Genomic DNA, 12633 nt, shown 5'->3' on the forward strand with positions numbered 1-12633 from the left:
ATATAAGAATAAAATAAACAACTTTGATAAATTGCTGTTATTTAAAAAAAAGAAAAAAAAAGAAAGAAATTAAATAAAAATATCAAAATATTATTAGTTTAAAGTGGTGAAAACATATCTAAAAAAAGATAAATGATAATGTTCAAGTAAAAATCAACAAAAACCTGCAATCCTAATAACAAAGATATAATTTGGTAATAAAAACAAAAACACAATGAATCTTACTTTGTTTCTTATCTATATAAAAATTTAATTTAACTATTTAAATCTATTTAAAAAACTATTTTAAAAAGTAAAAATAAAAAAATAAAAAATGTCTTGTGTAAAAATATATTTAAAAAAAAGTCAAATGCAATTACTTTAGAATATATATGATATATAAACCTCTACAATTTAACTCATTAGTTTAACCACTGGTTTACCATTGAGGTCGAAAGTTAATAAATTAAAATTAAAATAATTTCATTATTCAAAATAACAATTTTTAAAATAAAAACCTATAACAATTTAATTCAAGATTTATTAAGATCCATATCTTTTTATAAGTTTATATAGATATATAAGTATATATAATTTACAAAATAGTATGACAAAAAAAAAAAATACAAACTGTTTATGAAATGAACTTAAATTTATCTAGTATAAAACAACATTTATTAGTATCAATTATTTTTAATGTAACAAAGAACGCAGAGTACAATGCACAACATTTTCAATAAAAATGAAGCAATGTCAGTCAGTATATTTTTATTTAAAGTAATAAAAAAGATAAAACCATTTAAGAACAAATTTAAAAATTTCTAATAAATATATATTCAGATACCTTAAAATGAAGCATAACACAACATTCTTTTGACAACTTCCAGCAGAATTTTTTTTTACTTGGTCTATTCCTTATTATTTTTTCTAAGAGAAAATATACAAATAGATACAGAGAAATATAAAATATACTGAAATTTATGTATATAGACTTACATGTCAACAAATAACAGTTATTCACAGATATTCGCCAATAAACTGTGCGCATAAATTTGCATAATTATGCGCATAACTTTTTTTGCAATTTTTGCAATTTAACGACTTTTAAATCATTAAAAGCCGTTAATTTGTTTTGACTAAACAGACAGACAAAAAAAAAACGAATTTCAATTCTAGTTTTCATAAAATTTTTAATTAATGTGCTTATGAAGCAAATCATCAGTTTTAATAGTGGAATTAAAAGTTAATAACTTTTCATTCCAATATTAAATTTTTATTTGTTTTTTCATCAAAAATAATTTTAAAAATAAAAGACTTATTATTTAATCTTCTATTTTTAGTTATTTATTTTTCTGTTTTATTATAAATTCATAAATTTAATTTATATATATATATATTAGTTTTATATTATTTTATAGATTTACAAAATACAAGGAGTCCAATTGCAGATGTAAAGACACCTTTGAAGCTAGCTGAAACTCTACTCAGTGATAACATATCGGGAACATATGGTGGTTTTCCAATTAAGTTTTTATTGCACATGCTGAAGCTCTCAAAACTCATAAAGAATAAGAAAGATCATGTGTATAAGTTGAAAGAAATGAACAGCAAAGCAGAGATAAGTCAGCCATTTAAGGAAATATTAAGTAATGACTTTAAAAGCAGCTATGCTTGTTTGATATTGGAACTCGAAAAAATAAACAATGAGCTAAATAGTATTTTTGAAAACATGCAGATGATTATGCAAAAGCTTGGTCCTCATGGTTTTAGTGATCCTTCAGACCTTTTAAAAAGAGAGGGAGAAAAAACAGCTGCTGGACTAATTGAAAAAGCACAAAGAAATCTTAAAAATAATCAAATCAAAATTTTAATAACAAAGTTGACATCTTTGATGCTTCATATCAATCAGTTTTCTCAAAAAAACTGTGGATCTTGCCAGCTTCTTTCTCTTGATGCTGCTGTAAAAGATATTAAATCAAATCTTAAAAAAGAAAATGTATCTTTTTTTGAGGACCAAATTGAGACAAGCATCGAATACCTAAAAAATAGCCTACATGGATGTGAAAGCTCACTTTCAGCATTTGATGGTGACAAAAAAACTTTAAAAATTAAGGACTTTGATCTTAATTCTGCATTTGAAGAAGACGATTTTGAAGATGAAGAAGAAGAAGAAGTACTTAACAATATTTTGATTTAGATATCTGAATTATAGAGGAAAATTTTTAAAATTAAAATTGTGTTGAATTTTCTTAACTTTATTTAATGTTCTTAAAAGTTTGAGCTAAAAATGCATTTGATTTTAGCTCAAACTTTTTTATTCATGTTGTATTTTTATTCAGGTGTGTTTGTGTATATATATTTATATGCACACATTTTTTTTATTCATATGTGTATATTTATACATATTTTGCCTTATTTGTTCAAGAGATTCTAAATTACTTTCCCATGTTTGTTTCTAAGAAAAGAAAATAACATAGTTCATTAAAAATAATAAAATGGAAAATGAACAGTGTGAACAGAAAATGGATTATAAGCATATTCAGTGTAAACAAAAAGTTAAAGAGGCATGTGCTACATGTAAGTTTTTTTGTTTAAAATTCATACATAAATATATATATATATATATATATATATATATATATATATATATATATATATATATATATATATATATATATATATATATATATAAGATTTTTTTTTTTTAATTTATTAACTTTAATAAAAGTTTTAATAAATTAATATTTTAGTTTAAAATATTATAAGCATTATAAAATGTTATTTTTATAATTTCAGTTATATAATTTTTGTAATTATAAAATATTATCATATTACTAATTAATAATAACATTTTTAAATGAAAAATAAAATGTTTTTTTTATTTATTTTTTTTGATTTAAAAAGCCTTACAAAATAACAATGAAAACTTATTCAAATTAATAATATTGCTGTGAATATAAAGTATTATAAATATAAAAAGTTGTTAAATATTAACACAAACTAGATATGAAATGAGATTTCCAGTGTAATAAAAGTGTGGCAAAGAAGGACCATTGCTTAATTTATACTTTCAAAGTACCCCTGGCAGCTACTATTGAGTATTTAGGTAGTGTTATGTTTTGAAATGCACACTTTAGTTCCAATAGTAATGCAATTTTTTTAAATAAATTGTCATTACTAAACTTTATTTAAAAATTATTTTACTTTAATATTTTTTAGATAAACCTATCCAAGTAATGCTTCATCAATTAAATAAACTGGGATGGTAAGAATATTTAATATTTAAGTCAAAGGTGTTTTAATTACACTGGGTACTATACATTTTAAATTTTAAGGTACTGGGTATGTACATTATACCTTACACTTTAGATTTCTAAATATTTTTATAACTTGGTGTTTTAGCATATTTTAATATTATTAAAATGATTAAAAATAAATACCATAAAATGATAAGGTTCATAGAGATCCTGAAATTATGACCTGGAGTTTGAGCTTTATCTTAAAATGTTATGGAGTGACCTGGAATTTAAAATGTATCTTTAAATTTTATGGAATGTCCTGAAATTTAAAGTGTATCCTCAAATGTTATGGAATTAATTATTTTCTTTATTAATTCTTTAAATTGCTTGTTCTTATATTTATTATTGCTTAGCAACACAACAGTTATACTTAGAGTCGGTTTAGTACAGTAGGGTGTTTGTTTTTTTTTCAAATTTTAAATTATTCTATGTAAATTTTTTGATAAGTTCAATAATTATTATGGTAAATTTTAGGAAAATTTTCCTGAAATTCACCATAAAAATTATAACTTATCAAAAATGGTAAATTTTATGTAAATTTTTTGGACTTATTGTTCAGGAGCTTTAAAGATGTTGAGTGACTGATCTGCATATGATCTGAAAAAAATCATGAAATTCAGTAACTTGGAATCTATCTATTTGGTACCTTCCGGTTTTTTTTCTGTTGCCCTGCAGGCAACTGAAATAGTTTTCATTTCTTACTTGAATCATCTGCTATGATAATCAGTAGTCTGATATAATAATTTTTTTTTAGTATTTTTTTGTGATGAAAATACTAAAGAAAAAAAATTTTAATGTCTGACTACTAAAATACGACTAATAAGAAATGACTTAATTAAAAGTAAATTAATTAATACAAAAAAGTGAAATGTTATAAGATGTTAAAAAATATTGTTAAGTAACCTTAGTTAAAGAGATATTGGTAAGGAGATAACTTGAAATACAACTTTTTAATTGTCATTTTTGTCATTTTTGTTGTAGTCGATATCTGCTTTGTGTTGTTTCTTTTTGTCAATATTAACGAAGGTTTCATTATATGGAGCAAAGTAAGTTGAAAGCCATAACCGCAAAGAAACATTTTATAAAAAGAAAAATATTCTATTATTCTCTCACAATCTTCAATTAAATTTAATTTAGTTGAATGCTTAAAACATTATGTTTTTATTGTAATTTATTATACTAAGAAATTTTTAGAAAAAAAGAATTTTTACATGCATCATTAAGTGCATTCTAATTCTAATAATGTTTTCTCACGTGCATCCTAATAATGGTTTTTATTACTTTTTTTTACTAATTTTGTATGACTTTTTTTTAATAATTTATTAGTAAAATAAATTTTTAAGTTAAAATAAAAATTTATTTTACTAATGAAAAACAAAAGATATTATGTGTGAGTAATGACTCAACTCCCCATTCACATGATTTTTGAATGGAAAAAAAAGTAGTTTAAAACTCATTTTAAATTGAGAAGAAATGTGCTTCAAAATGCAACAACAATGTTTAAAAAAACAGTACATTTGCACTTAGAAATATTAAATTGCGCGTCCGCTTCTTTTTATTACGTTTAGTAAAACTATATAATACACTCTAGTGCACTTATTATTAAACAAAGTGTACACTACTTTAAATGCTTTTTAAAGGTTTCTTTTAAATAATCACAAGCAATAAAATCTTTATAGTTCAAAATATGGTTTAAATAAACATGGTTTAAATATGGGTTTATACTGACAGATATTTTTTAAAAATTTTGTTAGCTCTTTGAGAAAATGAGTCGTCCCGTGCTATCAGACAACCATGAGGGTACACTCCTGCTTATTGTTTTTTAGCCCGGAGTCTTGTCACTATTGTGCAGATTTTTTGGGGGTTCTGAGTCCCTGGTAGTAAATTGCTTTATTAACCAGTGGCAAAAAGCAAATGCCAATTATAAAGCTCCTATTATTATTACTGAGAAAAGATATGGTGGTTTTTATGGTGACATATGATATGGTGGTTTCTAAAGGTTTCAAATATCTTTTAATGATGTGTATCAACACATCAGATGCTTTTGAAAGAGGAAAAGATGACCAAAAAAAAAAGTTAAACAATGATTTTTCAATGAAAGATGAACTTTATTATGAAGAGTTTAGCGCAGAAATTTTTATATTTTTAAGTAAAATATATTTTATAATTTTAAATTAACAAAAAACCTATTCTCATTTATTTTTATTCTTGGGTCACCCATCTAAACTTTACAAAAAAATCAAATAATGAAAATTAAAAAAAAAATGCTCTTGATTCACTTTCTTGGTTGACTTGACTTGGTTGCCCAAGTTTGACTTGGTTGCACCCAGGGATCCGGAGTCCCAAAGAGGACTCCGGATTTGAAAGTCACAAAAAGATTACTTTATCTTAGTTTTTGATATCCAGGAGTTCTAAAAATATAAATAAGTTAATGGACTACTAATAGGAAAAAAAATTAAGACTTTTAATTTAGAGAAACAATCGTTTTTTGAACCCGGAGTCCTTAGGTATAATGGCGTCAAAGGCTCTGGGACTCCAGGACTCCGGGCTTAAAAACAATAAGTTTCAAGTCATTAAATATCATGAACTTTTTTCTTATAGCAGATCATAAGTCAACAATTATGTTTAGAGCTTCTGGACACTACAGACTTGGAAAAAGTAGAGATATAAAGCCAAAGTCCTTTTGGGACTCCGCATCCCTGGTTGCACCATTTCTTTATTAAATATGTCTTTAAGCTTAGGTTGGTGTTTTTATGTTTGTTAAATATGTCCTTAAGTTTAGGTTGATGTTTTTATGCTTATTAAATATTTTCTTAAGCTTAGGTTGATGTTTTATGCTTATTAAATATATCCTTAGGCTTAGTTGATGTTGTTATGCTTATTAAATATGTCATGAAGCTAAGGTTGATGTTGTTATGCTTATTAAATATGCCCTTAAGCTTAGGCTGATGTTTTATGCTTATTTTATGCTTTTTATGTCCTTAAGCTATATATATATATATATATATATATATATATATATATATATATATATATATATATATATATATATATATATATATATATATATATATATATATATATATATATATATATATATGTATGTAAATCTTATATTAAGACTGTAAATTTAAATACACTGATGTAGATGCATCGGTATCAGCATGTATCCATCGGCCATAATTAGGCATTGGTTCACCTCTACTGAATTGATTGATGTTGGTTTGTTTTCTAAAGAAAATACAAAAATTTAATAAAAAGTTGTGAAAGCTTTGAAACTTCTTAGAAGTAGATCCAGAAGTACAAAATATTTTTTCAGGTTTTAATAAAGAATATTACATTATATGTGTGGAACCAGGTGATACATTTTTATTTCGATTTAGCCCCCAAAAAAACTAACAAAGAAAAACATGCAAAATAATTGTCAAATATTTGGTTGAATGGATTACATAGTATTAAAAAATCGATACAAGCATTAATAGTGAATGGCAAGGATGTGTCATAATTTTTTGAACCAAAACTTAATAAAATGTTGAACTGGTTTATATGCCACTTCATACTAATGAACTACCCCCTCAGACTCATCTTATCATCTCATCACTTGAATTAAGCAAAAAAAGTTTTTGCACTTAAAAGTTTTGCATTGAGTTTATCAAAAATTTTGTAAAAAAAAATTTATATAAATGGTTTGTCTCTTTTAATTAATCATATTTGTTTTGATATATTGGCATTATATTGGTAATGTATTAAAACAAATTGGTAATATTTTGGTAATATATCAGTAATACATAGGTTTAAATATTTTTTTAATTTTTAAATAAAATTTGTACCATGAAATTTGTCATACAAGGCTAGGCTATATTAATTTGTGAAAAAAGCTCTATTTTTAAAGTTTTATTTACCCTACTGCCCCTTGGTATACTTACTTCTTTCAGTTGTATGCCCTTGGTATACCTACTTCTTTCAGTTGTATGCCCTCCATTTTTAAGGGTTTGCCCATTACCCCCTTATTATTTTACTCCCCCCTTTCATATACCCTCATTGACCTTCTTAATGATTTACAGTATTAATGATACACTATTAAATATTTTGTTAAAAAAGTTTTTTATTTGGTTATTTTTGTGTAAATATATCAGTTTTTATTTTTTTGTGTAAATATATCAATTTTTATTTTTTTGTGTAAATATATCAATTTTTATTTTTTTGTGTAAATATATCTATTTAAATATTTATCTTTAGCACTATAAATAAAAAGAATTTGTTGTGCGAGCCATGTGAAAAAAAACTTCTTGGGGGATTCGATCCTATCAACAAAGAAGTATTTTTTTTTAAAAAGAAATTAAAGTTTAATTAAAATTTGAAAAATGCTTATTTTTATTGTACTTCCCAAAGTCAACTACTCTCGGCATAATATAAGTCTACTCTCGGCATAATATAAGCTGACTTTATGTTCTGCGTTTAAATGGGGAGGGGGTTATTGACAGAAGTTTCATTTTAAGAAACAATTTTAAAAGTCTAAAAAAAGCTCATTGCTTGGGATGTCGTGCTCTATCTATAAATGAGTCAAGTTCTAATTAAACTTATGCCATGCCAAAACTAATCAAAAATGTTAAACATAAAAAATCATCCCCGCCACTTAACTGTTTCAATATATATCTTTCACAAATATTTATGGTCTTCAAAGTAACCTTCCATCAGTTGAATCTTACCTTTTGCAAAATTTACCAAACTTGCTTGCTCTTTGTGAGACCAATTTAAATTGGGTACTATCCTTTGATTTATAAATACTCCAATAGTCACATTTTTATGCTTAGCGGTATACTTGAGCATCAATTCACCTATTTGTCAGGAAATCAGGTTTGAATCCTTTGACCATTCTTTTATGTGCTTCCACTTAGCGCCTCTTTTATCTAGCATGTCTCTGACCCTAGCTTGTGCTCAGTTTCTCTCTCAGGTGGTTCCAACCATGCAATGATCTCTATAAATCTTTCATCATGTACATCTTCTTTGGACTCATTTTATCATCGCAATACTTACTACTACCCTTAAGCTGACTGGGATTCTTTTTTTGATTTTTTTTTGTGACAGTCCTTAAGTTGATGTTTTTTCTCTCTCTGGTGATAAATGTGCCTCCTATATAACCTCCTGCATCCAGGCAGAAATGGAAGCTTTTATTCCTTCTCGTTGGTTCCAAATCAAGCCTTGTTCTACTATATGCAGCTGCTATATCTTTAATTCATGGGTCTGTTTTTATTACATCTCTTCTAATTCAACTCTTGAATCTTATGGCTATACTCTTCCCTCCATTCCAATTAAACAGGTTAACCCATTGTTAGATATTCAAATCACTCCAGCTTCTGTTGCTAAAGTTATTTCTCAATTAAACTCTTCTACAACTTGTGGTTCAGACAACATTCCTGTCATAGTCTTACAAAAGAGTGCTCCAGAACTTTCTTCAATTCTCTTTAAACTATTTAATAAGTGTTTGGCTGAATCTTGTTTTCCTACTGTAAAATAACATCTGTGTTTCCAATTTTTTAAAACTGTGGAAATCATTCTGACCCCTTTAGCTATTGTCTGATCAGATCTGTTACTAGCAAGGTCTTTGAGTCTTTGATGGGCAAATTTATCACATTCCATCACAAATCAAATAATTTGCTGTCAGACAATCAATATGGTTTTGTTGTATCTTGAAAAGTTTTTGAAGTTATCAAATCATTAACTGCTTTATTTAAGTTATCCTCTAGGGCCAACACTCTTCTTCATTTCAAAAACTTCTGGGGTACCTCAAGATTCTATCATTGGTCCTGTTTTATTTCTTATCTACATTAATGATCTTCCAGACAGCCTTACATCTAAAGTAGTTCTTTTTGCTGATGGCTCAACTTTATACTCCAGTCTTGTCAAAAAATCTTCTCTTCGATTGCTTAGAACAGGCAGCTGATCTTGAATCTGATCTCACTTTTCTAACAGATTGGGGTTTGCAGTGGCTTGTGAACAATACTGTCAACATTCCTATATTGATAAATGGTAACCCTCTCATTGAGTCTCTTTGTGTCTTCTTGAATTATCATTTACTACTGACCTTTCATGGAAACCATATATACAATTGATTGTTAAATTAGCATCTACTAAGGTTGCTTCTCTTTATTGTGCTCACCATTTTCTAACACCTGATTCCATTCCTACCTCTACAAATCTCTCATTTGCCCCTGTATTGAAAACTGTTGTCATATTTGGTCTGGTTCTTCAAGTGATGCTTTTTTCTCTCTAGGCAAGGTCCAAAAACGCATTGTAAATGTAATTGAGCCTGTTCTATCTGCCAACCTTCAGCCTCTCTCCCAACCTTCAGCCTCTCTCCCATTGTCATGAGGTTAGATCTCTTTTCTATAAACTTTTTAGTTGTGAACATTGGCTAATATATTTAGGAATTAAATATTCTTTAATTGAATTGGTAGAGGGGGAGGGGAGGGCTGGTAAAACTATTTACTTATTTAACAGGGGGTTACTTAAGTATAAAGTTTATTATAATTACAATATGCAGTGTAGAATAAAAATGTGTTTTTAATGATTTTTTTATTTACTCATCATCAAATAAATAAATCGTTGATGGCCTAAATCTTTTTACTTTTTTTCAGACTTTTCTTTATAAAGTGCTAGCAGTGTTGTATAAGTTAAACAAAAGTTCAACTGCTTTAACTTCTATGTGCACGCAAGATTTACTATCACACTACAAAAAATTCTGTTTCGCACTATAAGAAAATTCATTTAATTTTCAGCACTTTCTGGCAAAAAGCTCCAAAATTAAATGAACTGTGTTAACCCATGCTGAATGACCCTAATAGCTAACCTATAGCTGATTGACCCTAATCTATTTAAAATAATAAAGCAAAAATTATAAAGCAGATTATATTATGCTTTATTATAATTAGTATAATTATCTATACTCTTGATTTAGGTATTTATATGCGAAAATAATTTATCATCACAGAAAAAACTCAATAGTATCCTTACTCATGAACTTATACATGCATTTGATGTATGCAGAGCGAAATACATTCATAGCAACTTAGATCATACTGCATGTTCTGAGGTCAGATTTTATATCCGTTATTCTGGTTTAGTAAATGTTTAGATATAAGTAAATAAAAATAATGAAAATATGAAATAATAAAAAATGTAATAATTTTTTTTATTAATAGATAAGAGCTGCAAATTTAAGTGAAGACTGCTCATTTCTAAATGAAGTTTTTGAAATGAACTTTCGTCTTAAATCACATAAGCAGGTATTATCTTTATAACAAAATCTAACGATGCCATCTTTATATTCTAAACTTATGGTACAGTTTGACTAGTGGTGTTTAGTAGGTTTATATTCTAAACTTATGGTACAGTTTGACTAGTGGTGTTTATATTCTAAACTTATGGTACAGTTTGACTAGTGGTGTTTAGTAGGTTTATATTCTAAACTTATGGTACAGTTTTTGTGGTGTTTAGTAGGTTTATATTCTAAACTTATGGTACAGTTTGACTAGTGGTGTTTAGTAAACTTATGGTACAGTTTTTGTGGTGTTTAGTAGGTTTAAGTAGTGTAAATTGCAACTATAAATAAATCATTTTTTTCTTGCAAATAATTTTTTTTATTTCTTTTTCATTCCTTTTTATTTCTTTTTCTTTTGCAGTCTGCAAAAACTTGAAAATTGTAGTTCAATTTTATTTATGCATTATAAGTTTCAAAAAAATATTCTGGTGCTTTAGGCTGTGCACCGCTTTGTTGAAAATAATTTTTTCCATCTACAATTTGACAACTGACTGCCACTGAATTATGGATGGATATAATCTATTTATGAAGATAAATAGATTATATCCATCTATAAATCTGTGGCAGTCAGTTGTCAAATTGTAGATGGAAAAGTTTATAAACATAATACGATGAAACATTTTAAATAAGTGTAGGACCATTATAAATATGTATCACTTTAAAGTATTGTATGCGAGATGTATTAAAACATTGTAAGCAAGTTGTAGTGAAGTTATGTAAGTAAGTTTTAGTGAAGTATTGTAAGCAGGTTGTAGTAAAGTATTGTAAGCAATTTGTATTATAATCGTTTCGGAATTTCCCATGTGTATATATATATATATATATATATATATATATATATATATATATATATATATATATATCGTTGATCAAATTGAATCGTAAAATGATAAGCGATAGTAAGTAGTATTTTTATTATTAGACATGTGTGAAACGGAAAGCCACGAAAAGTTTAATGACAGCCCACAACATTGATTTGTACAAAGCTTCTGCTCACGTAGAAAAAGTATTTCAAGAATGCTACAACGACCACACACCTTTTAGAAGTTGAATTTTTATTTGAACAAATTTCAAACACTTCATCTTGTTGAGGTATTGGAAACACAATGTTTTATATTTAAGTTATTAGGCTGCAATTTTTACAAAGAAAGTTAAAAATGTTTTTGCAGAAAGCTTTAAAAATGTGTAGATTACGGTTATTTATTTTTACAGAAAACGTTAAAGATGCGAAGATTACGGTTATTTTATTTTTATGAGGAATGTTTTAAGAGAAAGAGTTACAAAATTTTATGTTTTAAAATTGGATACTTCTATATACTTTGATTATTAGGTTATATGAAAACGATTTTTTATATCACTACCACGTTGGCGTGTATAATTTGATTTATTTATTTTTATTTTCTAATTATATCTAACAAAAAATAGATATATTTTTGTTTACTTATTTTTTGTGGTTATTAAGGTGCCCTAAGAAGTCCGTACGATCTTATCACAGAGCACCGCGAAAGAGCATTTAACTAGGAAGTTCATGCCTCCTTTCTTACCCATGCACAGTGATTTAGAAACACTTTGGCCAACAAATTTGCATTTAAAAAATGCAATTTTTATGAGTTTAAACTGATTTTAATAGTGCTAGGACTTTTTACCTTAGACTTCCTTGGCGAAGCCAATTCTTTTTTTAAAGAGAGTTTGTATCATTCTGTTAGAAACTAAAAAAGTTAGCTGCCCCAACTTGCCCCATTTTGAAATAATGTGGTTTTAAAAAGCTGATTTTATAAAAAAATTAACGATGTATATATATATATATGTATGTATATATATATATATATATATGTGTATATATATATACATCGTTAATTCTAAAGTCTAAGGTAAAAAGTCCTAGCACTATTAAAATCAGTTTAAACTCATAAAAATTGCATTTTTTATAAGATGTATCAATACATATTTACATTTTTTTTATAAATTAAGATAAATTTATCTATTATCTTTGTATACAATGAAAATTAAAATGAAAGGTTTTGTATTTAGGGA

At 26.4% G+C, this 12633-nt stretch overlaps 2 protein-coding genes across 4 annotated transcripts in view; both read left to right on the forward strand.

Moving 5' to 3' along the window:
• LOC100204282 (protein lin-9 homolog) overlaps positions 1–2213 on the forward strand; it is a 31494-nt gene extending 29281 nt beyond the window's left edge. Inside the window, exon 5 of the mRNA XM_065799976.1 lies at positions 1398–2213. Coding sequence (XP_065656048.1) covers positions 1398–2176 — 779 coding nt within the window. The 3' untranslated portion in view covers positions 2177–2213. The remainder of the gene's footprint in view (positions 1–1397) is intronic.
• Positions 2214–2424: 211 nt separating this feature from the next.
• Positions 2425–12043, forward strand: LOC100201294 (mitochondrial inner membrane protease ATP23 homolog). Of its 3 annotated transcripts, none has more exons than XM_065799978.1 (7): positions 2425–2556; positions 3199–3244; positions 7518–7596; positions 10237–10371; positions 10481–10564; positions 11522–11691; positions 11812–12043. In XM_065799978.1, exons 1-6 carry the CDS (start codon positions 2475–2477, stop codon positions 11648–11650), a joined length of 555 nt encoding a protein of 184 aa, XP_065656050.1. In that variant the 5' UTR covers positions 2425–2474; the 3' UTR covers positions 11651–11691; positions 11812–12043. The 3 variants fall into 3 exon arrangements, with proteins under 3 accessions (XP_065656050.1, XP_065656049.1, XP_065656051.1); XM_065799979.1 differs by adding an exon at positions 2984–3085 and having other exon boundaries at positions 2436–2556; positions 11522–12043; XM_065799977.1 differs by having other exon boundaries at positions 11522–12043.
• Positions 12044–12633: the final 590 nt, after the last annotated feature.

This window comes from Hydra vulgaris, chromosome 06, assembly GCF_038396675.1.
Source record: "Hydra vulgaris chromosome 06, alternate assembly HydraT2T_AEP".
NCBI classification, from domain to species: domain Eukaryota; kingdom Metazoa; phylum Cnidaria; class Hydrozoa; order Anthoathecata; family Hydridae; genus Hydra; species Hydra vulgaris.